General features: G+C 38.8%; 1 protein-coding gene across 2 annotated transcripts in view; it reads right to left on the bottom strand.

Annotated features, from left to right (window-relative positions):
* Window positions 1-2,915: 2,915 nt before the first annotated feature.
* The window catches only part of ctdp1 (CTD (carboxy-terminal domain, RNA polymerase II, polypeptide A) phosphatase, subunit 1), an 87,368-nt gene continuing 62,302 nt past the window's right edge, over window positions 2,916-27,981 (bottom strand). For both annotated transcript variants that reach the window (XM_063011554.1, XM_063011564.1), the window contains exons 8-13: window positions 25,798-26,475; window positions 19,760-19,901; window positions 19,325-19,546; window positions 18,017-18,170; window positions 11,972-12,180; window positions 2,916-3,360 (exon numbers count right to left, since the gene is read on the bottom strand). In XM_063011554.1, coding sequence (XP_062867624.1) covers window positions 3,192-3,360; window positions 11,972-12,180; window positions 18,017-18,170; window positions 19,325-19,546; window positions 19,760-19,901; window positions 25,798-26,475 — 1,574 coding nt within the window. In that variant the 3' untranslated portion in view covers window positions 2,916-3,191. The remainder of the gene's footprint in view (window positions 3,361-11,971; window positions 12,181-18,016; window positions 18,171-19,324; window positions 19,547-19,759; window positions 19,902-25,797; window positions 26,476-27,981) is intronic.

Here is a 27,981-nt window from a genome sequence, read left to right as displayed (position 1 = left end):
AGAGTCCATCCTTACATCGTCCATCACCATCTGGTTTGGTTCCTCAACATCACATGAACGAGCCAAACTCCAGCGTATAATCAGGACAGCGGAGAGGATCATTGGATGTAGTCTGCCAACGCTTCAGGACATTTACAACAGCAGAGTGCTGAAGCGTGCCGGCAAAATTACAGCAGACCCCTCTCATCCTGGACATCACCTTTTTCAAACTCTTCCATCTGGCAGAAGACTCAGGACAATAAAAACAAACACATCCAGACACGCTAACAGTTTTTTCCCCAGAGCTGTAACACTTTTTAACCAAAGTTGTTCTCTTGGGCAAATGTTGGTAAATACTGGTTAACAGTCCGTGTGCTGTCGGGTCTGTTAAATACAGTGTATCACAAAAGTGAGTACACCCCTCACATTTCTGCAGATATTTAAGTATATCTTTTCATGGGACAACACTGACAAAATGACACTTTGACACAATGAAAAGTAGTCTGTGTGCAGCTTATATAACAGTGTAAATTTATTCTTCCCTCAAAATAACTCAATATACAGCCATTAATGTCTAAACCACCGGCAACAAAAGTGAGTACACCCCTAAGAGACTACACGCCTAAATGTCCAAATTGAGCACTGCTTGTCATTTTCCCTCCAAAATGTCAAGTGATTTGTTAGTGTTACTAGGTCTCAGGTGTGCATAGGGAGCAGGTGTGTTCAATTTAGTAGTACAGCTCTCACACTCTCTCATACTGGTCACTGAAAGTTCCAACATGGCACCTCATGGCAAAGAACTCTCTGAGGATCTTAAAAGACGAATTGTTGCGCTACATGAAGATGGCCAAGGCTACAAGAAGATTGCCAACACCCTGAAACTGAGCTGCAGCACAGTGGCCAAGATCATCCAGCGTTTTAAAAGAGCAGGGTCCACTCAGAACAGACCTCGTGTTGGTCGTCCAAAGAAGCTGAGTGCACGTGCTCAGCGTCACATCCAACTGCTGTCTTTGAAAGATAGGCGCAGGAGTGCTGTCAGCATTGCTGCAGAGATTGAAAAGGTGGGGGGTCAGCCTGTCAGTGCTCAGACCATACGCCGCACACTACATCAAATTGGTCTGCATGGCTGTCACCCCAGAAGGAAGCCTCTTCTGAAGTCTCTACACAAGAAAGCCCGCAAACAGTTTGCTGAAGACATGTCAACAAAGGACATGGATTACTGGAACCATGTCCTATGGTCTGATGAGACCAAGATTAATTTGTTTGGTTCAGATGGTCTCAAGCATGTGTGGCGGCAATCAGGTGAGGAGTACAAAGATAAGTGTGTCATGCCTACAGTCAAGCATGGTGGTGGGAATGCCATGGTCTGGGGCTGCATGAGTGCAGCAGGTGTTGGGGAGTTACATTTCATTGACGGACACATAAACTCCAATATGTACTGTGAAATACTGAAGCAGAGCATGATCCCCTCACTCCAGAAACTGGGTCGCAGGGCAGTGTTCCAGCATGATAATGACCCCAAACACACCTCTAAGACGACCACTGCTTTATTGAAGAGGCTGAGGGTAAAGGTGATGGACTGGCCAAGCATGTCTCCAGACCTAAACCCAATAGAACATCTTTGGGGCATCCTCAAGCGGAAGGTGGAGGAGCGCAAAGTCTCGAATATCCGCCAGCTCCGTGATGTCGTCATGGAGGAGTGGAAAAGCATTCCAGTGGCAACCTGTGAAGCTCTGGTAAACTTCATGCCCAGGAGAGTTAAGGCAGTTCTGGGAAATAATGGTGGCCACACAAAATATTGACACTTCAGGAACTTTCACTAAGGGGTGTACTCACTTTTGTTGCCGGTGGTTTAGACATTAATGGCTGTATATTAAGTTATTTTGAGGGAAGAATAAATTTACACTGTTATATAAGCTGCACACAGACTACTTTTCATTGTGTCAAAGTGTCATTTAGTCAGTGTTGTCCCATGAAAAGATATACTTCAATATCTGCAAAAATGTGAGGGGTGTACTCACTTTTGTGATACACTGTATGTTCTATGTTACATGTCATACATGTGTAATTGTCTGTACTATTATGTGTATTGTTTGTACTACTATGTGGACTGTTGTGTGTATCATTGAGTGTATCACCAAAGCAAATTCCTCGTATGTGTAACATACCTGGCGAAATAAAGTGATTCTGATTCTACTTTATCTTTTGTCCAACAACTGCTGGACAATACAAATTTTGTATCCAGTGGTATTTAAAAAGTAGAATGCATAGAATTTGTATTAATCATGTATAATGTATTAATTCTTTATGCAAAAAAAGAGGAATAGGTTCAAGTTATTGCATATATAAATGTGAGTGTAAAAACGTTATTTGGAAAAAAAATAGATTATGATTATGTAGCACAAAACAACCTTTATTGATTTATTTTAAACCTTTGTTTTAAATAAAAAAGGAACAGAAGAAATTATTTGTCCTTTTCTGAACATCCTGAGCACTACGGAAAACCAAAACATATAGTAGATATTCAATAGTTTAATTTAAGTGCCTAATAAAGTGTAAAGTAAACCTTTGTTTAAAATGTGGTTGAGCTGTGAAGCTACACACTTTAGTACCAGATAAACATTAAATTACATTTAATTTAATTTTAAAAGGTAATTTATTAATAACCAGTTTTCCTTCTTAACTGGGTAGAGGTGGGTAATATTGTAATGTTAGTGTTGGCAGAATAATATAACGCTCTTACAGAGTCAATAAAACATCCCTAAGCATTACTGAAGCAGGAAAGGGCATGCTATCAGACAAATGCATTCACGTAATTTTACTTGATGATAAAAAATAGACCACTTAAACAAAAAGGCAAAGATAAAAAATGTATGTAAAATAGGAGTCCATACAAATGTTGTATACAGGGTATGTAAACAGGGTGTAGTTGAATCTTTGGCCTTTAAGACAAATCACTTTATTTGATTTTATACAATTGTATAAAACTTGTATAATAAAAATAAAACAAAAACAATTTAACAATTTCCTAAACAGGATTTTACAGTAAAACTTCAACAGCTTGCTTTCCCCAACTCCCATAGCACTGTCTATACACAACAATGTTGTACAACTATACACAAATATTTATTTATACACCACACAGTGAGAAAAGTGAAATCAACTTACAAGATAGAACCATAGGTCAAATTATTTTTATCCTTTACATGAGGTCACATAAAGTCGTTTAATTCTGCCTCCAGGGCAGCAGCCATCTCATCTGCTTCTGAGCTACTACCCTCATCCTCATTAGAATCCTTACTGTGCTGACTAGTCAACTGTACATCATTGTCATCAACATCTTCGTCCTTTTTCGCTTCCTGTAGTTTCCTTTTGTGCCCCCTAGGGAACACAAAGTGTATTGTCTGTGTGAGTTATTAAAAACATTTCCAGAAAGGTAAAACATTTTGTAAAATGCAGTAAAACCAGAACATGTTGTTTGTTAATTCTCTTGAACCTTTGAAATTACTTTAATGTTTGCTTAACTGTTGTACAAAGAAAAGTTTGTTTTTTCAGTCAACTACTTAAATGTACTGTGTAAATAAAACCAAAAACAGTCATACTGTTATAGAGCATGTAGAATGAGGCCTGGCATTGTCTTGGTGAAGTAACCATGAACTTAGTAGAAAAATGTCACCTTGATCACAGCACATGTCTCTCTAAAGTTCCAATACATTGTGGCAAGAAAGTGTAAGTGAACCATTTGAAACTACCTACATTTCTACATTAATTACTAACAAAAAGTGGCCTGGTTGTCATTTTTTTCACTTCACTTCATTTCATGTCCATTAACTGCTTTATAAAGGTCAGGGTAGCAGTGGGTCTGGTTTCAATGGGAAACACTTGGCTTAGGGAATACCCTAGACAGGGCGCCAATCCATAGCAGGGCTATGGCCATTCCCTGACCTCACATAAAGCATATAACCAAAAACGCATGTCAAGATGTCTGGCCAGCCAATAGCACAGCTATGATTCAAACCTGGATTTGGTGGGCTTGTGTAATTCGCCCTTGGGTGTTGCAACAAAGTTACACTATCTAGCCAAATTAATAACAAACCGATGTACTGTTAAAGTATATTACTGAGCAAACATCCACTGTTCACGAAAAAAAAGTAAGTAAACCCTTAAATGTAATATCCCCAATACCTCAATAATTTGCAATCAAATTAAAAAATATTCTTTTTGAACTTTTTAAGAAACTAGGTTTGCATTTGCTAATTTGCTAAACACAGCTGGGTGCTGCATCTACAAATGCAAGTTATGACTAGCATTATACACTGCCTGGCCAAAAAAAGGTCACACACTCTAATATTTCATTGGACCACCTTTAGCTTTGATTACGGCACGCATTCGCTGTGGCATCGTTTCCACAAGCTTCTGCAATGTCACAACATTTATTTCTGTCCAGAGTTGCATTCATTTTTCCCCAAGATATTGAATTGATGATGAGAGATTTGGACCACTGCGCAAAGTCGTCTCCAGCACATCCCAAAGATTCTCAATGGGGTTCAGGTCTGGACTCCATGTGTGAAAATGCTGTCTCATGCTCCCTGAACCACTCTTTCACAATTTGAGCCCGATGAATCCTGGCATTGTCATCTTGGAATATGCCTGTGCCATCAAGAAGAAAAAATTTATTGGTGGAATAACCTGGTCGTTCAGTATATTCAGGTAGTCAGCTGACCTCATCCTTTGGGCACATAATGTTGCTGAACTTAGACCGGACCAACTGCAGCAACCCCAGATCATGGCACTGCCCCCACAGGCTTGTACGGTAGGCACTAGGCATGATGGGTGCAGCACTTCAGCCGCCTCTCTTCTTACCCTGATGTGCCCATCACTCTGGAACAGGGTAAATCTGGACTCATCAGACCACATGACCTTCTTCCATTGCTCCAGAGTCCAATCTTTATGCTCCCTAGCAAATTGAAGCTGTTTTTGCCGGTTAGCCTCACTGACAAGTGGTTTTCTTAAGGCTACACAGCTGTTTAGTCCCAATCCCTTGAGTTCCCTTCGCATTGAGCGTGTGAAAATGCTCTTACTTTCACTATTAAACATATCCCTGAGTTCTACTGTAGTTTTTCTACCATTTGATTTCACCAAACGTTTAAGTGATCGCCGATCACGATCATTCAAGATTTTTTTCCGACCACATTCCTTCCTCGAAGAAGTTTCCCCACTGTCCTTCCACTTTTTAAATAATACGTTGGACAATTCTTAACCCGATTTTAGTAGTTTCAGCAATCTCCTTAGATTTCTCTGCTTGATGTATGCCCATAATTTGACCCTTCTGAAACAGATTAACATCTTTTTCACGACCACAGGATGTGTCTTTCGACATAGTTGTTTAACAAATGAGAAGCTACTGTATAAACACTATCCAGAAACTCAATGAACTTGTATGGGCTCAAACTTTATCTGCAATAGACTGAAGCAAAGTGGAAAGTGTCTGTGATCCTATGGATCCACATTTTCAAATGCTTTGAACATAATCCATGTCATGTTCTTCAGACCAAAAAAAAGAACCATCCCGATTTTTACGAACATACAGATTAAAGGCCTGTGTTGGTCATGGTATGATCAAGGTCTATCTCAAAGTCATTCTGACACTTCATACTTGGTATCCCCAACAGTGATGTCATCACCTGACATTAAGCAGATGCTTAAGGATTGTGGGTTGGGTGATATTGACATTGATGCATGCGAAGTTTCAGAACAGCTAAGCTGGCTGAGCTGCTGGTGAGATTCCAAGATGTCTTTTCTAAAGGCAAGCTGGACTGCGGTGAGGCAAAAGATTTCATACATCGGATTCGTCTGTCTGATGATCGTCCCTTTAGGCTTCCATACCTCAGGGTTACTCCCGGTCACTATCACATATGGAGGGAAGAGCTGAATGAGATGGAGGAGAAAGATATCATTAGCAAATCAGTGAGTGAATATGCCTCTCCTCTCATCATGGTCTGGAAAAAGAATGGGGATCTGAGGATCTGCACAGATTTCCGTTTGCTCAATGCCAAGACCATTAAGGATGTTCATCCCTCGCCACATCAGGAAGACTGTCTCGCTGCAATGGGTGGAAACTCTTACTTCAGCACCATGGATTAAACATCGGGGTTCTACAACATCCCCCTTAAATGAGTCTGATAGGAAATACACCGCTTTCACCACGACTTTAGGTTTATATGAATACAATCGGCTCCCACAAGGGCTTTCTAACAGCCCAGCTTCCTTCATGAGAATGATGCTGTCCATATTTGGAGACCTGAATTTGTCTACTCTTTTGTGCTACTTAGATGACTTACTTTTGATGGCACCGTCGGAGGAGGAGGCTCTGAAACGTCTTGAAGTTGTACTAAGTCGGCTTAAACAACCTGAAGCTGTCCCAAAAGAAATGTCATTTTCTGCGCCAGTCTGTGCATTTTCTTGGCCATATTATTAACAGTAAAGGGGTGTTTGTTGACCCTGAAAAAGTAAAGGTCATCACTGACTTCACAGCTAAGGATCTATTGATGGAGGATGGCCTTACCCCATCTCAAAAACAAATCAGATCTTTTTTGGGTATGGTGTTGTATTATCAGAATTTCATTCCGGGCTGTTCATCAATAGCAAAACCTTTGTTTGCCCTAACGACTGGCCTAAAGCGCAAAGGTAAAGGCGATAGAGGATGCAAGAGGTCTGGCACCTTCCGTGAGCTTAATCCTGATGACTGGACACCAGCCTGTGAGGCAGCATTTGAAAAACTGAAGAAAATGCTTATGGCCCACCCAAATTTTGAAAAGCCTTTTATCCATTCCACTGATGTATCTCTTGATGGCCTTGGTGCTGTTTTGTCACAAGTTCCGGATGGAGAAGACAGAACTAGGCCTATAGCCTTTGCCAGCAAATCTCTAAGTCGAAATCAGGCCAATTATCCAGCACACAGACTTGAGTTCTTGGCGCTTAAGTGGTCTGTGTGTGACAAGTTTAGCCACTGGCTCAAATGTCACAGCTTCACGGTTTGGACGGACAACAACCCTCTCACATACATTATGACCAAACCAAAACTGGACACATGTGAGCAGTGATGGATTTCCAAACTTGCCCCATACAACTTCGAAATCAAACATGTTCCAGGAACAAAGAACGTGGTAGCCGATGCCCTGAGCCGTGATCCTTTTGTGAAGCCTATCAGTTAGAGACTCTTGGCAGAGCTTTACAATGTACTGGTTGAGCAGGCATGTAAACTAGAGGATGAATGCGTTCAGGACGTCTTCCATCTGTTATGTCAGCCACAAATAATGGCTAACCTACCTGTATGTAATCCAGAGTCAGTGTCCATGTCTGAGGCTGTCCATGTCTGTCTTGTCTCCTCACAGCTCATGAGTCTTGGGATGCTGTGCCTAGGCAGAGAGCTGCTTTCATCGTAGACTACATGGAGGAGCTGATTCCTAGTAGCCAAGACCCTTTTCCAACTTGGTCCATGGAAGAACTAAAGTCACATCAACTACAAGACACTTTAATTGCTAAAGCATTGTTTTATGCTGAAAGGAAGCGTAGGCCGACCAGACGTGAGCGCTTCAGTGAAATCCCTGAGACTTTGAAACTACTGAAACAATGGGAGAAATTGACATTGATAAATGGTGTTCTATACAGAGTTTCAAAAGATCCCATGACCAAGCACAAGAGATTTCAGTTTGTTTTGCCTGAGTCACTAAAAAAGGATGCTCTGACTGGTATCCATGATCTGGGTCAGCCACGTATGCTTTCTCTCGCCCAACAGCGGTTTTTCTGGTATAATATGGAGAAAGACATAAGAAATTATGTTAAGTCCTGTCAGAGGTGTGTTTTCAGTAAAACCCCAGAACCTGCAGCAAGAGCCCCACTGGAGAGCATTAAAACTACTGCTCCACTGGAACTGGTCTGGTCTGCTGAGGACAACAACAACAAAACAGTAGATGTTTTGGTGCTTACGGACCATTTCACCAAGTTGGCTCATGCTTTTCCATGCCAAGATCAAACAGCAAGAAAGTGGTGAAAAAGCTCTGGGATAACTTTTTCTGTATATATGGATTCCCTATGCGCATCCATTCTGATCAAGGAGCAAATTTTGAAAGCGAACTTATCGCTGAGCTTCTTGAGCTGGCTGGCGTTGTAAAATCCAGGACCTCCCCATACCACCCGATGGGGAATGGAGGTACAGAGAGGTTTAATAGGACACTGGGGAACATGTTAAGATCCTTGCCTCCAAAATCAAAACAGAAGTGGCCCCAAATGATTCAAACAATAACGTTTGTGTACAACTGTACGGTGCGCACGAGACCACCGGCTTTGAGCCCTTCTATTTGATGTTTGGCAGAGTGCCCAGACTACCTGTTGACCTGATGTTCAAAAATGTGCTCCAAGACGAGAGGGTCTGTGACTACCACAAGTTTGTCAAATCGCTGGTGAGTGACCTTTAGTCAACCATGCTATTAGCACAGAAAAACTCAGCTGTAGAACAGGAGCACCAGGCCCAGCAGTATAACAAAAAGGCCAAAGGTCTCTCTCTGTCAGTTGGTGATCAAGTCCTTGTAGCTAACAAAGGGTGCAGAAGGAAACGCAAACTCGCTGACAAGTGGGAGCCATGTGTCTACACCATTGTGTCTTCCAGGCCATCGCTACACATCTACAAGGTTCAGAATCAGGATGGAAGTAAACGAGTGCTGCACAGAAATCTCCTTCTTCCAGTCAACTTTCTCCCCATAGACAAACCACTGAGTGAAGTGTCCAGTCTTGTCAACGGTAGTGTGAAAAGCCAATCCCTATGTAAAGATGATTCTGAACATGATTACAATTCAGTTCTTCCAAATGCAACAGCTTCACCTTCAATAGCCAGGGCCTTGTCTACAGTTGACAGCCTAGATGGCAGCTGGACTTCCTCTTGGGTCCAGAAGCACTCTACAAAACCGAACAGAGCTGCTGGTCTGGCAGGAGATGTGTTTGATAATCAGAGCCTTAGTGATACTTAGTGACACTCTTACTGAAGACCTCCCTCATGACAACATTCCCCCTTTGCCCAACCCGAGTCCTGGACATTCCCCTGCAACAGATTGTTCCAATCTTAGCCAAGTTCGCCTAACTTCTAGATTTGGGAGAGCTATAAAGCCAGTTTGCAGGTTAATAGAGTCAATGGTCCAGTTAGAATCTATATTTGGGGGAGATGTGCCTGTGCCTAAAATTATTCAAGTCTAAGATTATTAAAAGAGTAAATGTTTTTCATTCTAAGTTCCATGTATAGTCAGATGTTACATGGGTGCAAAAGAGTAAATGTTTTTTATTTAAGTTTAATGTATAGTCAGATGTTGTATGGGTGTAAAAGGCACTTTATATGTGTATCTATGGGATGACTAGAGAACTGATCAATCTCTGTATCTTCATAACCTTTGATTAGGTAACTGCTGAGTTGATTAGCGTACCAGTTTTACAGTAGGTATGGTGCTGGCTGGTCTGAATTTATTTATATATATATTTTTTTTTTTCTACTCATTTGAGTATTCATGTTTATTAATGTCCCCTAATTGGTTTAGAATTTTGTGTAATTATTGGGGGGTGAGTGTAACAGTGTTAAAAATCTATATATTTTAATGTTATAATTACACACAATTCTCTTTTTACATATAGCCTGTATTGGTGCTGGGTAAGTTCACACTGGGACGTCCCGTCCCCTTCCCGCCTCTCTTAAAGTCTCCTCTCCTCCTTTTGAATTTTGTATTGTATGAGGAGGTACTGTAGGTATCACAGTATGCTCCATATTAAATCTATATTAATCATACATGTTTAGTTAATATAAATATCTCACCAGGTTTATATATATATGTTCCTGGGTTCATTATTATTATTATATTATATTATTATATTATATTTTGTTGATAGTTTTAAAGTGAATTATACTTCTACATATATTGCTAATATTGCACAGCATGGTCCACCCAGTGTATCGGTCAGTTAAGTCTGTTCTTTATATTCTTTTTATATGAGGATGTGAGAAGAGTAGAGAAGAAGCAAGGAATCGCTACCAGTATTAAGGGCTATATTGTTTTTGTTAACAGATATGCATAATTATATGTATAAAGTTGATAAAGTCTGAGGTATGCCAGTCGGCTATGCTAATGCAGCAGAGCGAAATAGAGTGACGTAATTGCTGTATGTTTTTGTCTAGACTGTAAATGAAAAGCAATTGTTATTGTTAATAAGCTGTTGTTTTGGTAATTTTCTTGTATTATATTGTAATCTTTATTATAAGCCCTGCTTCTGTCTGCTCCTGCCCCTTTTGAATTTTGTATTGTATGAGGAGGATGTGAGGAGAGTAGAGAAGAAGCAGGGAATCGCTACCAGTATTAAGGGCTATATTGTTTTGATCCTCATCAAAAACACAACGCAGAGTCCATTTGTCTATTGTGGCAGCCATGTCGACATCAACCAGTTACAAGCTCATAAACACCGTTTTTGACCAGAATTAAAACTGTTTCTGTCAGAACAAAGCTCGTTTTGTTTGTTTTTGTATTCCCGCTTATCAACGCCTGTTTCGTCCGGAATTAAAGCCGTTTTTCTGTGACTACCAGCAAAACACCGGTGAATCCAACTTAAACAGCAACTTCAACGCTTCTTCTAAAGCTAAGTACATTTTCTCTGTTACCATGGCTCCTGTTGGTGCTCTATATACTTGGGTTGAGTGTGCAATGTTCAGTTATTCTCCCTCCGTCATTAGTGATTATTTTACATGTGATAAGTGTAGATTAGTTGTTAGTCTGACGGAGAAGACTTCAGTGTTCAGGCTTTAGAACAGACTACTACTAGTGGTTAGATACAGCTGTAGCAGTCCCGAATGCCAGTAGCTTGTAGAACCCCAGACTCCAGCATTAGAGCCTTCACAGCGGATGGGTGACATCTTGGCGACATAGTCGTAGGGCAAAGCACCAACCATCTCAGTTGCACGTGTCCAACAGGTTTTCCCCACTCAGTGACCCACCCGCTGAGAAGCCTGTTAAAGAAAGTGCTCTGTTTATAAGAGATTCTCAGCTCCGACATGTGCGTATTGCAACCCCCATAGAGACACCAGCAACCATAGTCACCTGTATTCCGGGGGCCAGGGCGCCAGACATCAGAGCAAATCTAAAAGTGCTGGATAATGCTAATCGTAGATTTTCTAAAATTGTTATCCACGTCGGCACGAATGATGTTAGTTTGTGGCAGTCTGAAGTTACTAAGAGTAATGTTAAAGAGGAGTGCGAGTTAGCTAGGTCGATGTCTGAGGCGATAGTGTGCTCTGGCCCCTTACAGATTTGGCCAAGTGGCGAAACCTACAGCAGGTTATTGTCGCTGAATGGCTGGATGTCTAAATGGTGCTCAGAAAACGGAATACTAATGTATGAAATGTCCCTATCCAATAATATACAGCAACCACATTATTTTAAATGTAAGCGCACTATTACGTCTGCAACTGCAGCAGCGTTCATAAACTGCCTACCAGAATTACCAACTATATCACCATGAGAACCTAAAGAGCTAGATCAGGCAACTCAACATTTAGAGACTTTACTTCGCACAACCTTAAATAATGTAGCCTCACTCAAAACTAAATTGATTGGGGAGAAAAAGCTTGCTCCATGGTACAATGACCACACGTGTTGCAGGCCTGAAATGCAGGAATGGATGTTTATTAATAAATGAAATAAAGTTGGCCAGACAAAACATGAAATATCTCAGGTTCATAATGTCTGCATTCAAATAAAAGTCAAAGTAAATGTAAGAAACTCTATTATTTGCATTTTTCAGGCTGTCCCAACTTTTTCTGATTTGGGGTTGTAGCATCCCATTTATGAAAGTGATTTTCTTGTAGAAAAAACCCCATTGTGATTTATTTGCAAAATGTATATGCAATTATTGAAATGTTTGTGAAACATAAATATTCCTCAGCATTTTCAAGTTACTGTACCTTGGCATTTTCTCAGTCAGACTGATGTCATCACTAAATAGTGTTAGCCGTGTGTCCTCGACGAATGTACCCAGGGCCTGCTGGTGATCCCCTGGAATAGTAATCACGCTGCTTATATTTGACTGATCTTCATCTTCTCCCCTGACTCTTACATCGTGTCCTTTTTCGTCACTTTCATTATCACTTTCCTCTCCAAGAATGTCATTCACCTACCAGAGAATACAGTTAAATAAGGTCTACCCCAACTAGTACATGTCCTGCTATAATTATATTACTGTTATATCATTATGGTTACATTAAAGCAGCCTGCATTAGTCTAGAAACTATAATTACTCATTTTAAACTATGTTTTAAATATGCAAAAGGAAAGGTAGGCATAAAGTTTTAAACACAAAATTTCAACCAATTTAATGTTTCACAATGCAAAATGATTACAAATTATGTTAAGACTGTTGTTTAGTAGTTCCTTAGTAGTTCCTTTTTTGTGTTTCTGATGGTTTAAGGAAAAAAAGACTACAGCTATACAAGTCAAACACACAGACAGACACATGCACAAACACACACACACACTCAGGTAACATTTCAGCACTTTTAAAAATGTTCAACAATGTTTAGCATAATTTACTTTTCAGCACTGTATTAAAGCATTCATTTCGTCCTTACTTTCGTACGTACGTTAATGTTGAAAAATTGTGCTACAAATAAGCAATAAACCAAATTATCATGTTTTGTGTCGTGTTTTTATATCTGTTTTTTTCTCCCCCTTTAGCGCAGCCAATTGTTCAATTTGCAAGGAGATCGAAGCTAACCCACATCCCCTCCGAAACATGGGCAGCAGCCAGATGCATCTTTGCCACCCACACATTGATGAGTTTGGAGCCACCTAGCGTTGCATGCGGAGAGACACACCCTAAGGGCACTCTTCCCCATCTCTGTGCAGGTGCCTCTTATCAGCCGACAGAGGTCGTAATCGCATTCTGACAGAGAGAGACCCACATCCGGTTCTTTGTCCCGCCCCCCAACTGAGCAACCGGCCAATCGTTGCTCATACAGCTGCCCACTTTCGATACGGTGTATCTGGAATCCAGCTCTGGTTGCAGCGTGTCTTTTTACCGCTGCGCCACCTGAGCGGCTTTTTATATCTGGTTTTAATACTCAGACGAATATCTAATCACAAAATAAAATTTGTGTAAAAACACAGAAAATTATAAAGTGTTCACAAACTTTCTAGTCACACTGTAATTTCCAGTTAGTGGTTATCGATCATGAATCATTTGTTAACATTAAAAATTAGCCTTGTTAGCATGAACCTAAATGATCCTGATAAAAATAAAAGATCACTTGCATCAAAGGCCCCATATCTATAAATGTAATAATCACAGATTTGTCAAAATGCTTTCTAATAAGTTTTTAGTTTTAAATGAAACAGCTTCTCTAGTCCATTTCCACCTTATTTTAAGATTTTGCTGATTTTCTTGACAATCAACCAATACAACCTTGTTAGGAGACTAAAAACATTTTTAACATGTTATGTTTTAGTGTTGAATAAACATTATTAGTATTCAGAACTGAGCTCCGTGAGTTTGATTCTCAGGGGAGAGAAATTAACTGTGATTAACAATAATTGGTTTGTTGTTTAAAGCCGGAGGGGATTCCTCATAACTGATGCAATTATGAGGAATAATGAGGATCATAGTGTATCTCTTTGTACACAAAGCTGATCTACATATGAACTTGCCTCCTGCACATGTGTCGGAGGGTGTGTGTGTTAGTCACGGCTGTCCTCAGTCAGAGTGAAGAGAGGCAGCGTAATGTAATTTGTTTAATTGGGAGGAAAATTGAGGAAAAATGCAAAATAAAAAAAATAAAAAATAAGGAACTCTCGTCAGAACAACAATTTCCCACTTCCTATTTTTTGTACTTTAACAAAAAAAAAAAAGAATAACTCTGGATTACAGGATTGTAGTTGGATATCGTTTGGATATTAGGACATTTTTGCTTGTACAGTCTGAACTTTTTGTATCCAAGGTTCAAGAAAAAGCAATTTCTCAGCAATTATGCTTTATTCTGCATGGAAAGGGTATTCATGAGACATTAAGATTTAGACCAAACCACAGCACTAAAACAATAATTATTGATCTTTTAACGCCCTTAAATAACGGATGCCTATATTTTCTTCTCCTACATCTTAGTGCATTGTTTAATACTTTAGATCCTGATATTTTTCTGGAGAGGTTGGAAAATAATGACTTGGCACTATTTTGGTGCCACCCTTTTGTTAATGTAAATATTGAATACTACAAGGTCACAAGTGTGAAGTAAGGTGTTCCACAGGGGTCAGTGTTAAGACATTTACATGTTGTTCTTAGGAATAATTATTTGTGAACATGGCATCAGTTTCCACTGTAGTGCAGATGACACAGTTGTATATTCCAGCCAAATTATATCAACACAATTAGTAAGATTAAGGATTATGTAAATTAAATAAAAGAACGAATTTCAAGTAATTTCTCTCACTTAATTAAGCTGATGTATTGCTAACTGGACAAAAGAACATGAAAGACAGGTCATCTAACCTATATCCAAATATAAGTTCAGTTAATAACACTGAGACCCTAACACCCTATCTGGTTGCTCTAGTAGATCCATAAACAAGCTCCAGTGCTTAAAATGCATCAGCTCAAAGGGCAAATAAAACTACAAAATGTTTTTCCTAAAAATAAATTTATAAAAAAGTAAACACCACATATACAGTATATATTATGTATGTATGTGTGTGTGTTCAATTCCCAGGTGGAGCGGTCTGGGTTCTCCGTATCCATGTGGATTTCCTCCGGATGCTCATGTTTTCTCCAACAGTCCAGAAGTGTGTAAGTGAGGTGAATTGGAGATACAAATTGTCCATGACTGAGTTTGATATTAAAATTGATTAATTGAACTGATGAACCTTGTGTAATGAGTAACTACCGTTTCTGTCATGAATGTTAACAAAGTGTGTAAAACATGACGTTAATATCCTAATAAAACATAAAACAAACTTAACATATCTGACTGGATATATTACCAATTTACCCTCTATCTCTTGATTAAGTGTAAAAAGTTTACCAATATATTAATAAGTTATCTTTTATTTATTATCAAATGTTATGTCAGACCTTTAAATTTTCATGTCATTTAATTAATTTGATGTTACAGTAATAACATGTCTTTCTCCAACAAACATTTTTGTTGTAAATGTGAGGATAAATTTAGATTTTTTTTATTCTTATGTTTCGTACGGCAGGTTATCAAGACTTGGTCATTACAGAATTTATCATTGTCACGCTGGCAGCAATGGGCTATCAAATATATATGCTGATCAATTCAAAACCTTGCGTTACAAAAGAGAAAAAAATCACTGTCATTTGAAATTAAATGTAAAAAGATTTTATTTCAAGCCTTTAACACCATTTAAGTGGTCTATTCATCATGAAATAAATGCTAAACAACTGTCAGATTCACAAAACATGAGAAACAGCAAAAGTGAAGCTAAACTGTTTTACACACTCAATATGGACAAGTCTTTCTTTCTTTCACTGATCAGCCATAACATTAAAACCACCTCCTTGTTTCTACACTCACTGTCCATTTTATCAGCTCCACTTACCATATAGAAGCACTTTGTAGTTCTACAATTACTGACTAACTGACTGACTCCATGCTTTGTTAGCCCCCTTTCATGCTGTTCTTTAATGGTCAGGACCCCCACAGGACCACCACAGAGCAGGTATTATTTGGGTGTTGGATGATTCTCAGCACTGCAGTGACACTGACATGGTGGTGGTGTGTGACCCAGATGAAGGTCTAGAAGATGATCGACTCAAACAGCAGCAATAGATGAGTGAAGGTGGACCAACTAGTTAGGAGTGTCTAATAGAGTGGACAGTGAGTGGACACGGTATTTAACTCCACTCATACCAGCACAACACACACTAACACACCACCACCATGTCAGTGTCACTGCAGTGCTGAAAATGATCCTCCACCTAAATAATACCTGCTCTGTGGGGGTCCTGATTATTAAGAACAGAAAGGAGGCTAACAGAGTATAGAGAGAAACAGATGAACTACAGTCTGTAATTGTAGAACTGATAAAATAATCAAATAGTGTAGATATAAAAGATATGTTTACATAATAAAAAAGCTTTTGTTGGTTTTTTATGCTTTTGTTTAAACACAGAAATAGCGTATAAACTATAATATATATTTACAATATTTAAATGTACACGTTATTTTAAAAAATTGCAGATAAAGGCGAGTGTTTAGCTTGCTTTGTCAAGTGGTCCAATCTGATGGTTCACATGCAGGCAAAACACAGTAAACAGAAATGGACATAGCGATCACTGTGTCGAACAACTTGCTCTTTTACCCGTCGAATGCAGCGTTCAACATGAACCCTGAGAATGTTCCGATCCACCCCGATCTTGTTTTTGAAAACGCAAAACCTTCTTACTCATTTTAAAATGCAAACTCTATATATTCACTGCTATACGACTTGTTGTGTTTAAAACTTTGCCGGGGTTCTCACACCAGAATCTAACCTGCCCAACTAAGGCTAAACGGAAACACGTCACAGAGCTTGTGTGCATAGAGCCAATAGCATTCGCTGATAGAGACGGCCCTGAATCCGCCTCCAAACTGTCAAAACCACCCCTTTCAAAACTCGAGCGCAAAAACTGCTCTCGCGCAGAAAGAGCAACCGAGCACAATTTGCTTTCGCGCGCGCGCAGCCGAGCACAATTTGCTTTCGCGCGTGCGCGCACAACAATGAAATCGAGCCGAAAAACAACATTCGAGAGCGATTTTATGATCAGTGCGCACGCGATTCCTCTTTTTGTGCTCGCGAGAGGGATATTTACAGAAGCGAAATGTTAAAAGTTGCGCGCGCTAGTTTTGACATTGATGTGACGCCATAGCGGTCCAACTCAAGTTTCTTTAAGACCACCTGGATGTTCCACAATGCCTCTATGAAAATGTTCTTTGTACACATAATAAAGGGAACTTTTTTGAGCTATGAGCTACCGAAAGCTCAACCGTATGAAGGATGGTAGAGAAAGCATCATGGTTTAGAGTTGCTTTGCTGCTTAAGAGCCTGGATGCCTTGCAATCATCGAGGAAGTACAAATTTAAAGGTGTATTTTTTATAAAAAAAGGTTGTTGGGAAAATTTAGTTTTTTGTTGACTTCTTTACCTTTTATATGCTTAATAGACAACATTGTTTATAGAGCTTAGTGGAAAATTACTGAGTAAGTCCTGGTATGACCTTGAGAATGCTGAACACAGATGTCTTGTGTAAAACTGCTAAGAGCAGGTGTTTCATTTTCTTACATGTGCACTGATAGTTGAAGTCTAATAGCCTAAGCTGTTGCAGTTTACCTAACCTGGTTCATACCCGAGTTTAGGTAAAAGCTGTAACAGGAGGGGGAAATTAGGGGATAAACTATAAGGTTAATTAGCGGGCAAACCTGTGACCTAATTACCCAGGCTATGTTTGTTTGTTTATTAGGATTTTAACGTCATGTTTTTACACTTTGGTTACATTCATGACAGGAACGGTAGTTACTCATTACACAAGGTTAATCAGATCACACAAGGTTATATCGAACACAGTCATGGACAATTTAGTGTCTCCAATTCACCTCACTTGCATGTCTTTGGACTGTGGGAGGAAACCGGAGCACCCGGAGGAAACCCACGCGAACACAGGGAGAACATGCAAACTCCACACAGAAAGGACCCGGACCGCCCCACCTGGGGATCGAACCCAGGACCTTCTTGCTGTGAGGCACTGTATGTACTTAGCCACCGTGCCACCCCACCCAGGCTATGTAACATGTGTTCTGTTCACTGTTTATGCTTCCTTGTGTGTGTCCATGTTAAAGAAGCATGAGCATCAGTTAAGTGTTCATAGCTGCCAGAACCACTAAGAGAACCAAAAATTGTGTGATTCAGCCTACATTAATAAGAATTTTTTTTACATGATTATGGCTAATACATTGTTTTCACCTCTTTGTCCATACTGTCAAGGTCCTCCTTGCAGAGTGTGTAGAGCGGCAGCGTTTCAGACATACTTGGCTGCCTCTTCCTGCGTGATAATCCAGGCTGCTCATCTTCTGGACCTGAGCTGTTTAAGTTGCCTTGCTGCTGTGAACCTGAATGCCTATAAAATAAGCAGTCATTTAAAATGTTTATGTGCAGTTCTACGTAGAAACTTTTTACTCTTATTTTACACCACTGTCCCAACATTTTGAAGTGTGTTACAGACAAGAAATTCTAAATGTGCTTATATTTACAAAATACAATTAAGATGGTCAGTGAAAACATTAAGTAATTTCTTTCTTTTTCAAGTAATACAGGTTTAAGAATATGAACAAATAAGAAATTCTGGTTTTACTGCATTGTACAAAACATCCCTACATTTCCCGCAATAGGGTTTGTAATAACATTATGTTGTGGCAAAGCTGCTGTTGTTGTATTTACAGTCTCAAGACATCTGTGATTCAATTGTGTTTTTTGTCCATAATTACCCAAGAATACAAAGCATTAGAGACGTGAGTCTGGGCAATGCAAGCATCTTCACCCTTTTTAGTTTTTTTTTTTGGCTTTAATGTTTTTGTCTTGATGAAACATGCAGATTTAGTTCATGACTGAGAAAATTTAATTAGCATCTAATATGTCTCAGTACAATCACTACATTTCTGTTTACTTTGGATGACATGTCCCATTATCATTTGAGGAGAAGCTCTTACCACCATACCCCAACATGGGTATTGTGTCTGAAATTATACAGGCAACCCTTTTAACCACCAAACATGACGAATAAAATTTTACAGATTCTACATTTGTTTCAAGTAACCATTGTTCTGATTTGTCTAAATGCTAATTAAATGTGCCATTTTAGATAGGTCACCTCTGTGCTTCTGGGAAAGGGAATTATTGTGATGTCCACTATGTAACTGATGTTTCTGTTTTTAAGATCATTTAGCAAACCATACTGAGTGACTACTGGCTTCTCTATTAATTTCCAAGTACAAAGGCCAAAACATATTTAATTGTTTCCTTATTGTTGTTGTTTGTATAATTTGTTGACACAATGGCCAGACAGGAACTTGTACACATTGGGCTCATCATCCTGTCTTCGCTTACAATTTACTCTACAGACATTCACCATGCATTATGTATTACAATGCTATTCATTAGTTTTAAAAAGCTAGTTTTAAAAAACTTTAAATATAAAATAATATTTAAATATAAATCTAATAAATAATTCAATTATTGTAATTAAAAATACAGACCATAAAGAAGTAAATGTACCTTAAATTGAAATGTTCTTCATGCCTGGAGTGTGTCACAGGTGTGCTTTGAGGCTGTTTGCAGGAAAGATGATGGGCGGTTCGGCGAATCAATTTTCCAGTTACAGCATCATACGTGCGCACTTCTGGGGTTCTAGAAACTTTGCTCTGAATGAGAACAGGATGCATCACTGGTGCTGGGAAGATTTCTTGAACATCAGGAAATGCTATTGGGCTGTTACTTCTAAATAATAGAGATAATTACTTGTATTGATCTATTTTTTAATACTGTGACAAGAAATACAAGACTAATAAAAAGACAGAATGAAACAAAAATGCAAAAAAAAAATGTTGACATGGTTAGTAAAAATAAGTTTATTAAAACAACAGCCTTTGATGGAAAAACTATATAAAGAAAAAGATTAAACACATGAAAAAACAAAGAAAATAAAAAGACCTCTGTGATTTGTTGTAGCTCTCTTTAAGTGGAAACAGCTTCTCTTCTACTCTTTCCCAACGCTCCAAACATTCCCACAGCCAATCTGGATTCACCACATGCAGATGCTTACAGGCCTGGGCTTGCCGGACCTTCTCTGTTCCTTAAAAACCACACACATGCGCACACGTATATGTTCAGCATAACAATGACCCAAATCATACCTCCACATCAACACAAGAATGGCTTAAACAGAAGATGATTAAAGGTTTGGAACGATTCAGCCAGAGCCCAGATCTGAATCCAACTGAAAATCTATGGGGGTGACCTAAAGAGCACTGGAAATGCCTTTGCAATCTGACAGATTTTGAGCACTTGACATGTCAAGATCTGCTATGCTAATAGACTCCTACCCACAAAGACTCCTGTCATAAAATTAAAAGGTTATTCAACAAAATATTAGTTTAAGGGTATTGTAAGTTTATTTCTTCCTAAATATGGAGATTTTGAAGCAATATCTCAAAACATTAGCCAAAGGTTTGGGTGCAAATAGGTCTTTCAAATAGACAATAACCCCAAGTATACTTTCAAAGTTGTAGCTAAGAGGCTAAAGGAAAACAAAGTAGTAATGGTGACTCAGTTACACAAATACATGTGCAGGCTTATATTGGAATTTCAAAGGGACATATGCTGCTGTAATACTCCATGTCTATTTCAGCAGGACAACGCCAGGCCTTGTTCTGTATGAATTACAACAGAGTGGCTTCGTACACATAGATTGAGTGTGCTTTACTGGCCTGCCTACAGTCCAGATCTATCTCCTGAAAATGTATGCGTATTATGAAGAGAAGATAGTTTGTTGCAGGCATTAATTTCTAAATTTGTTTACAAATACTGTAGTATTAAGTTCATCACTGAAAAATATTAGTATTTTATCTTTTGTCTGTTAAATAAATGCTAAACTGAATCAACAAATTAACATAATTTATTGTATTAAAAGTGTCCCAACTTTTCTGAAAATAGGGCTTGTAATTCCTATTGACCATTGTTACATCATTTTGTTTTTAACAAATCACACAGTCATCACATCAGTAAAGATTTTTAACTTAAATCTTTTCAAGCAGTTTGTGTATGTGTCTATTTTATTAGTTTTATTATTTATGTGTTAAAGTAAAATTAACATTGTTGCTCGTTTCTATAAACTGCTGACAACATTTCTCCCAAACTCCAAATAAAATATTGCAAATGACAACTGGTCAAAAAAGTTTCAGTGTTTTCAGATCTCAAAAAATGCAAAGAAAACAAGTTAATTACATTTGTTTAATTTATTACATGTTACATTAAACACACAATATTAATGGTTAAACTTAGATTTAAGTTAGAAAAATTTAATCACAGTTTTCAAGCATCCTGAAATGCTTTCCAACACTCTTTCACATTGCTGTTGCATGACTTCATGTGCAAATATTTAGTTCCATCAATACTAGACCATCACTGATCCTCTTACAGATTGTGGGTTTAAAACACTGTGGCTTGTAGGGTTCCTGTAGGCACCTTTCATCTTTAAAATTTTCAAAACAGATGTGCATAGGAAAAGGTAGTGTTTAAACCTTTTTTCTGTTTCCCCTATATGCTTGTATATATCTGAAATGACAATAAAGCCACTTTAACTTTTCTGATATGATTAATAGTTTTTATATGCCATTTACTTTTAAGAAAATACAAGCATTTTTCCCCACCCAGTCATATTGCAGTAGGACAGTGATTACCACAAACATGGTTTTTATTTATTTATTTATTATTATTATTTTTTTACAGTTTTCCTCATTAAATAAGATTTGGTTCAGGCAATCATATAATTAGTACCATATTCAGTAGAACTATGCGTTCCTGTATTGAAATTAGACAGACACGGCCATACTTGTATATGCAGGGTGTATTTAGTGTATATAGTGTATATTATGTGTGTGTGTGTGTGTGTGTGTGTGTGTGTGTGTGTGTGTGTGTGTGTGTGTGTGTGTGTGTGTGTGTATATATATATATATATATATATATATATATATATATATATATACAGTGTATCACAAAAGTGAGTACACCCCTCACATTTCTGCAAATATTTCATTATATCTTTTCATGGGACCACACTATAGACATGAAACTTGGATATAACTTAGAGTAGTCAGTGTAAAGCTTGTATAGCAGTGTAGATTTACTGTCTTCTGAAAATAACTCAACACAGCCATTAATGTCTAAATAGCTGGCAACATAAGTGAGTACACCCCACAGTGAACATGTCCAAATTGTGCCCAAATGTGTCGTTGTCCCTCCCTGGTGTCATGTGTCAAGGTCCCAGGCGTAAATGGGGAGCAGGGCTGTTAAATTTGGTGTTTTGGGTACAATTCTCTCATACTGGCCACTGGATATTCAACATGGCACCTCATGGCAAAGAACTCTCTGAGGATGTGAGAAATAGAATTGTTGCTCTCCACAAAGATGGCCTGGGCTATAAGAAGATTGCTAACACCCTGAAACTGAGCTACAGCATGGTGGCCAAGGTCATACAGCGGTTTTCCAGGACAGGTTCCACTCGGAACAGGCTTCGCCAGGGTCGACCAAAGAAGTTGAGTCCACGTGTTCGGCATCATATCCAGAGGTTGGCTTTAAAAAATAGACACACGAGTGCTGCCAGCATTGCTGCAGAGGTTGAAGACGTGGGAGGTCAGCCTGTCAGTGCTCAGACCATACGCCGCACACTGCATCAACTCGGTCTGCATGGTCGTCATCCCAGAAGGAAGCTGACGCACAAGAAAGCCCGCAAACAGTTTGCTGAAGACAAGCAGTCCAAGAACATGGATTACTGGAATGCCCCGTGGTCTGACGAGACCAAGATAAACTTGTTTGGCTCAGATGGTGTCCAGCATGTGTGGCGGCGCCCTGGTGAGAAGTACCAAGACAACTGTATCTTGCCTACAGTCAAGCATGGTGGTGGTAGCATCATGGTCTTGGGCTGCATGAGTGTTGCTGGCACTGGGGAGCTGCAGTTCATTGAGGGAAACATGAATTCCAACATGTACTGTGAGCATGATCCCCTCCCTTTGAAAACTGGGCCTCATGGCAGTTTTCCAACAGGATAACGACCCCAAACACAACCTCCAAGATGACAACTGCCTTGCTGAGGAAGCTGAAAGTAAAGGTGATGGACTAAACCCAATTGAGCACCTGTGGCGCATCCTCAAGTGGAAGGTGGAGGAGTTCAAGGTGTCTAACATCCACCAGCTCCATGATGTCATCATGGAGGAGTGGAAGAGGATTCCAGTAGCAACCTGTGCAGCTCTGGTGAATTCCATGCCCAGGAGGGTTAAGGCAGTGCTGGATAATAATGGTGGTCACACAAAATATTGACACTTTGGGCACAATTTGGACATGTTCACTGTGGGGTGTACTCACTTATGTTGCCAGCCATTTAGACATTAATGGCTGTGTGTTGAGTTATTTTCAGAAGACAGTAAATCTACACTGCTATATAAGTTGTACACTGACTACTCTAAGTTACATACAGTGGGGGAAATAAGTATTTGATCCCCTGCTGATTTTGTAAGTTTACCCCCTTACAAAGACTTGAACAGTCTATAATATTTATGGAAGGTTTATTTTAACAGAGAGAGACAGAATATCAACAAAAAATCCAGAAAAAAAAAATTAAATAAAAGTTATAAATTAATTTGTATTTAATTAAGGGAAATAAGTATTTGATCCCCTACTAACCAGCAAGAATTCTGACCCCCACAGACCAGTTATGTGCCCATGAGGCACACAAATTAGTCCTGTCCCTGTATAAAAGACTCCTGTCACAGATTCAGTTTCTTCCGCTCAAATCTCTCGACCACCATGGGCAAGACCAAAGAGCTATCAAAGGGACAAGATTGTAGACCTGCACAAGGCTGGAATGGGCTACAAGACCACAAACAATTAGGACATGCATGCCGCTCATTCTGAGTAATCGAAGCATTGATTGAAAGGGGGTTGTTCAAAATAATAGCATTGAGAAGTTCAATTGGTGAAGTCATTCCTTCTGCAGAAGAATGGGTGTCAATTTTGGCCCTTATTTAAGGTAGGAGGGTAGCAAATGTTGCACAGGTTCGTCATAGCGCATTTCCTTTTGAAATACTGGGTAAAATGGGTTGTTCCAGACATTGTTCTCATGAACAGCGTACTTTGATTAAAAAGTTGATTGTAGAGGGAAAAAACATACAGTGAAGAGCAGCAAATTATGGGCTGCTCATCTAAAATAATCTCAAATGCCTTAAAGTGAAAACCAAAACCTGAAAGACGCGGAAGGAAGCGTGGAACTACTGTTCAAATGGATTGAAGAATAGCCAAAATAGCAAAGGCTCAGCCAGTGATCACCTCCAGAAAGATCAAGGAACATCTGGAGTTACCAGTGAGTACGGAAGATGATTAAGTGACGCCAATTTACCAGCAAGAACTTGCACTGTCCCGTTGTTAAGAAAAAGACATGTCCTGAATGGGTTAACATTTGCCAAGGAAAACATTGACTGGTCCAAAGAGAAATGGCTCAACATTTTGTGAACTGATGAAAGCAAAATTGTTCTTTTTGGGTCTAGTGGCTGTAGACAGTATGTCAGACGACCCTCGAACACTGAATTCAAGCCGAAGTACACTGTGAAGACAGTAAAGCATGGTGGTACAAAATGATGATATGGGGATGTTTTTCATACCATGGTGTTACGTCTATTTATCACAGACGAGGGATCATGGATCAGTTTAAATATATCAGAATACTTGAGCAGATCATGTTGCCCTATGTCGAAGAAGAAATGTCCTTAAAATGAGTGTTTCAACATGACAATGACCCAAAACATCTTGGTTACAGACAAACAAGATTGAGGTAATAGAGTGGCCAGCCAATCCCCTGACCTCAATCCCATAGAGAACTTGTGGGCTGATATCTGAAATGCGTTTTTTGAGGCAAAACCCAAAAATGCAGAAGAACTGTGGAATGTAGTCTAATCATCCTGGACTGGAATACCTGTTCAGAGGTGCCAGAAGTTGGTCGACTCCATGCAACACAGATCTCGGAAACAATTGTTATGCCACTAAATTATTAGTTCAGTAATTTAAAGTAAAGTGAAACATTTTTTTCAATTTATACATACATTTTTTGAGTTTTTAAAGAAAAATGCTGGCATTGCTATTTTTTTGAACAGCCTAATATTCATTTTTCTTAACTTTCTGTAAAGGATTGACACAAACGGGCTACATTTTGTTAATGTTTTGATTTAGAATTGAAAGTGTAGTATTTTCAGTGCATTTGCATTAATGGAAATAAAAGTTATTATTATGATTTTGCGCTTTATTCACTTTTTTTTTTTTTAAATCACTGCTATTTTTTTGAACACCACTGTATATACACATACACACACATGCACACACCAAAATATGTCAATAAATTGCATATTTAGTTAAGTAAAAAGTAAACACTGCAGTGAACTACGTTTTTTTTTTTACTTCAAAATGGAAATAATGGCATAAGCAAAGGCTTTTTTTCCAATAATTTTCAATAAAGTGTGCGAGCTATTTCAAAAGTTTTGTTTTCATTCAGAATGTACTGATTTTTTGTGAAAAGCATCTAACCACCCAAATGAATAATAGATTTACATAAATAACATTTAAAGAAAAAAGTTGTCATTTATGAACTTATTTTCTATATTGTGAATTTCCCCACTGTGGGACTAATAAAGGATTATCTTAGACTGACGCAGAATGTTTTGTATAGATTGCTTGTAAACATGTAATTTGGCCCTAACTTTTAAATACAACAATTTGATTTGTTGCTTTTGTTGCTTTGACATTTAACTGTTAATGACATTCTTTACTTTATGAAATGTATTTAAAAAAGTATGTATTTAAAAAAGAGAGAAAAAAAACCAAGTGCTGTGGTAAAAAAGGGCCATGCTCTAAAAACTTATATTCTAACCTTTTACAGAAAAATAAATGAATCTAACTACCAGTATTATAAAGGGTGTGTAACTCACCTGCACGTGCAGCAATAAGATGGGTGGTGCAGGAGGGATCTTTGGCATCCAGGACCAGACTCTTACCAATAATGGCACCCAGTGTCTTGGCATGGTAACTCTCTCGTGTTCGCTCCATGGGATAGTTTGTGGGGTATAAACCACTGAACACAATGGTGGTGCCTGACAAGGTCTTGCTCTTTAACTCCGGGACAATTTTTCGAATGTCTGGCACCTCAGTACATTCCCCTTGGATGTAGGACTCGTAGCGCAAAAAATATTCTTTGTGAATACGTGTCAAGATCTCTTCAAGGTAAATTAAATGATCATCCTGGTCAGTGTCATTTTCCTCTTCCTCATCAACCATACTGTGATCTAAAGACTCCTCCCCCATATTGACACCTGAATTTTCACTATTTTGAGACTCAGTCTCTGCTTCTTTCTTGTCAGCACAGCTGTTATCAAGGTCAGAAAGACTCTCCTTTTTATTAAACAGAGCTTCTTCTGTTTCATTTCCTTCAACTGATTTTATACTGCAGTCGTGCTTATCTAATTTTGTTTGTTTGAGCGTTCTAGTTTTTGAGAGCTGTTCTTCATTTTCAATAGCTTGAAATCCTGGTTTACCAGAACTGTGCTTCTCGTCGTGTCCCAATGTTTTGGATGAGTCTGAGCTCTCTACAGGTTGGCTAGAAAAGTTACCTGCACCAAAAGAGCACAAAAGCTTAAATATAAAAATACTAGTACTGATCCTCTAGCATTTATATGATCCTTTAGCATACATATATAAAAGTAAAGAAAACAAAACATGTAAAAAATGAAATGAGAACTTTAACAAATTAAAATTTCTAGGAATGTCCCGATCATGTTCTTTTGTTCCCGATCCCGATCATTAATTTTGATCCCGATCCGATACCGAGTCTCAAACCGATACTTGTATTTTCTAAATATTGTCTAGATAAGAACTAGTGCACTAGTGAATACTGTTCACACAGTGCACACTTCAAGTACATTACAGTTATTCAAATTTATCCAATATATATGTTTAACAACTGAATAGCTCTGCAGTGCTGTAGGAAAAAAAATTGCCTGCATCCAAGCTATTGCTTAATGTTCTTTTATTTTTACAAAATAAAAGTAAACAAACTTAGTGCAGAATTGTAGTAGTAAAACCAGAACACTCTAGTGAAGTGAAGGTTCTTTTTGAGGAAAATCAGCATCTCTGTCGTGTTAGCGGACAGCCGCTTTTCATCATATAATAATAAACTCGCTGTATTCGGCTAAATGTTTAGTTTTTAGGTGCCGTATCAAATTGGTAGTATTTGTAGATCGTTTGGTTAAATGATATCTGGCTTGTTTCTTATGAGCCACCGTACTTGTATGCGTGTTGTAACTGTAACAAACCTTTCTGTGGTTGTATTGTGACAATGGTTTGATGGACGTTTCCCCGCTTAGTGAGTGTGTTTTGACCCTTTGGGGCTTTCATAGTGCATGTAATAGCGTGCTTGGCTAACGCGATGACTCTAGCTGTCCGCTATTCGGAACCGTAACAGAAGAAGTTAATAAAGTGTTATGCTCCCAACAATTTGTGAATATACCGTGTATTTATGTCTTTATTAAGCAAGTGCCTCACTACGACGATCGGTTACATAACTAAGCCAATCAGAGTGCTTGATACTGAGATGTCATTCAGTCTTGTAACACGTAAACTCGTAAAAGCTGTCTGTTATGGTCCTGAAGTTTTCATACTCAGATTAAAAGTTATTGTTTTGTAAACCGGTGTGATCCTTGACTCACACACCATATAAATAGTAAAATTCTACAGTAATGAATGCAGCTCTGCTCCTACCGCCTCATGAAATGCTCGCATTGCAGACATTACACTTCGCTGTTGGACTTGTTTCACTTTCCAATTCAAAGTATTTCCACACAGCGGACATGCTGACGTAAAACAAAGGATCGGGCTTAGGATCGGCCTTAGTAAAGCCGATACCAATCAGTTAAAAAATGCCTTGATCGGCCCCGATTCCGATCTTTGAGACATCTCTAAAAATTTCTTCTGTGACATGTGTAAACCATTCAGTCACTTCTTTTCACTGGACAGCGGCAGATGACTACAGGGAGATTTTTAACAAGTATGGCGAATAATGCTACAGTTGTGCTCATAAGTTTACATACCCTGGCAGAATTTGTGATTCTTTGGCCATT

Source organism: Trichomycterus rosablanca, chromosome 2, assembly GCF_030014385.1.
Source record: "Trichomycterus rosablanca isolate fTriRos1 chromosome 2, fTriRos1.hap1, whole genome shotgun sequence".
Lineage (NCBI taxonomy): Eukaryota > Metazoa > Chordata > Actinopteri > Siluriformes > Trichomycteridae > Trichomycterus > Trichomycterus rosablanca.
This window is presented reverse-complemented; position numbering and strand designations above follow the sequence as displayed.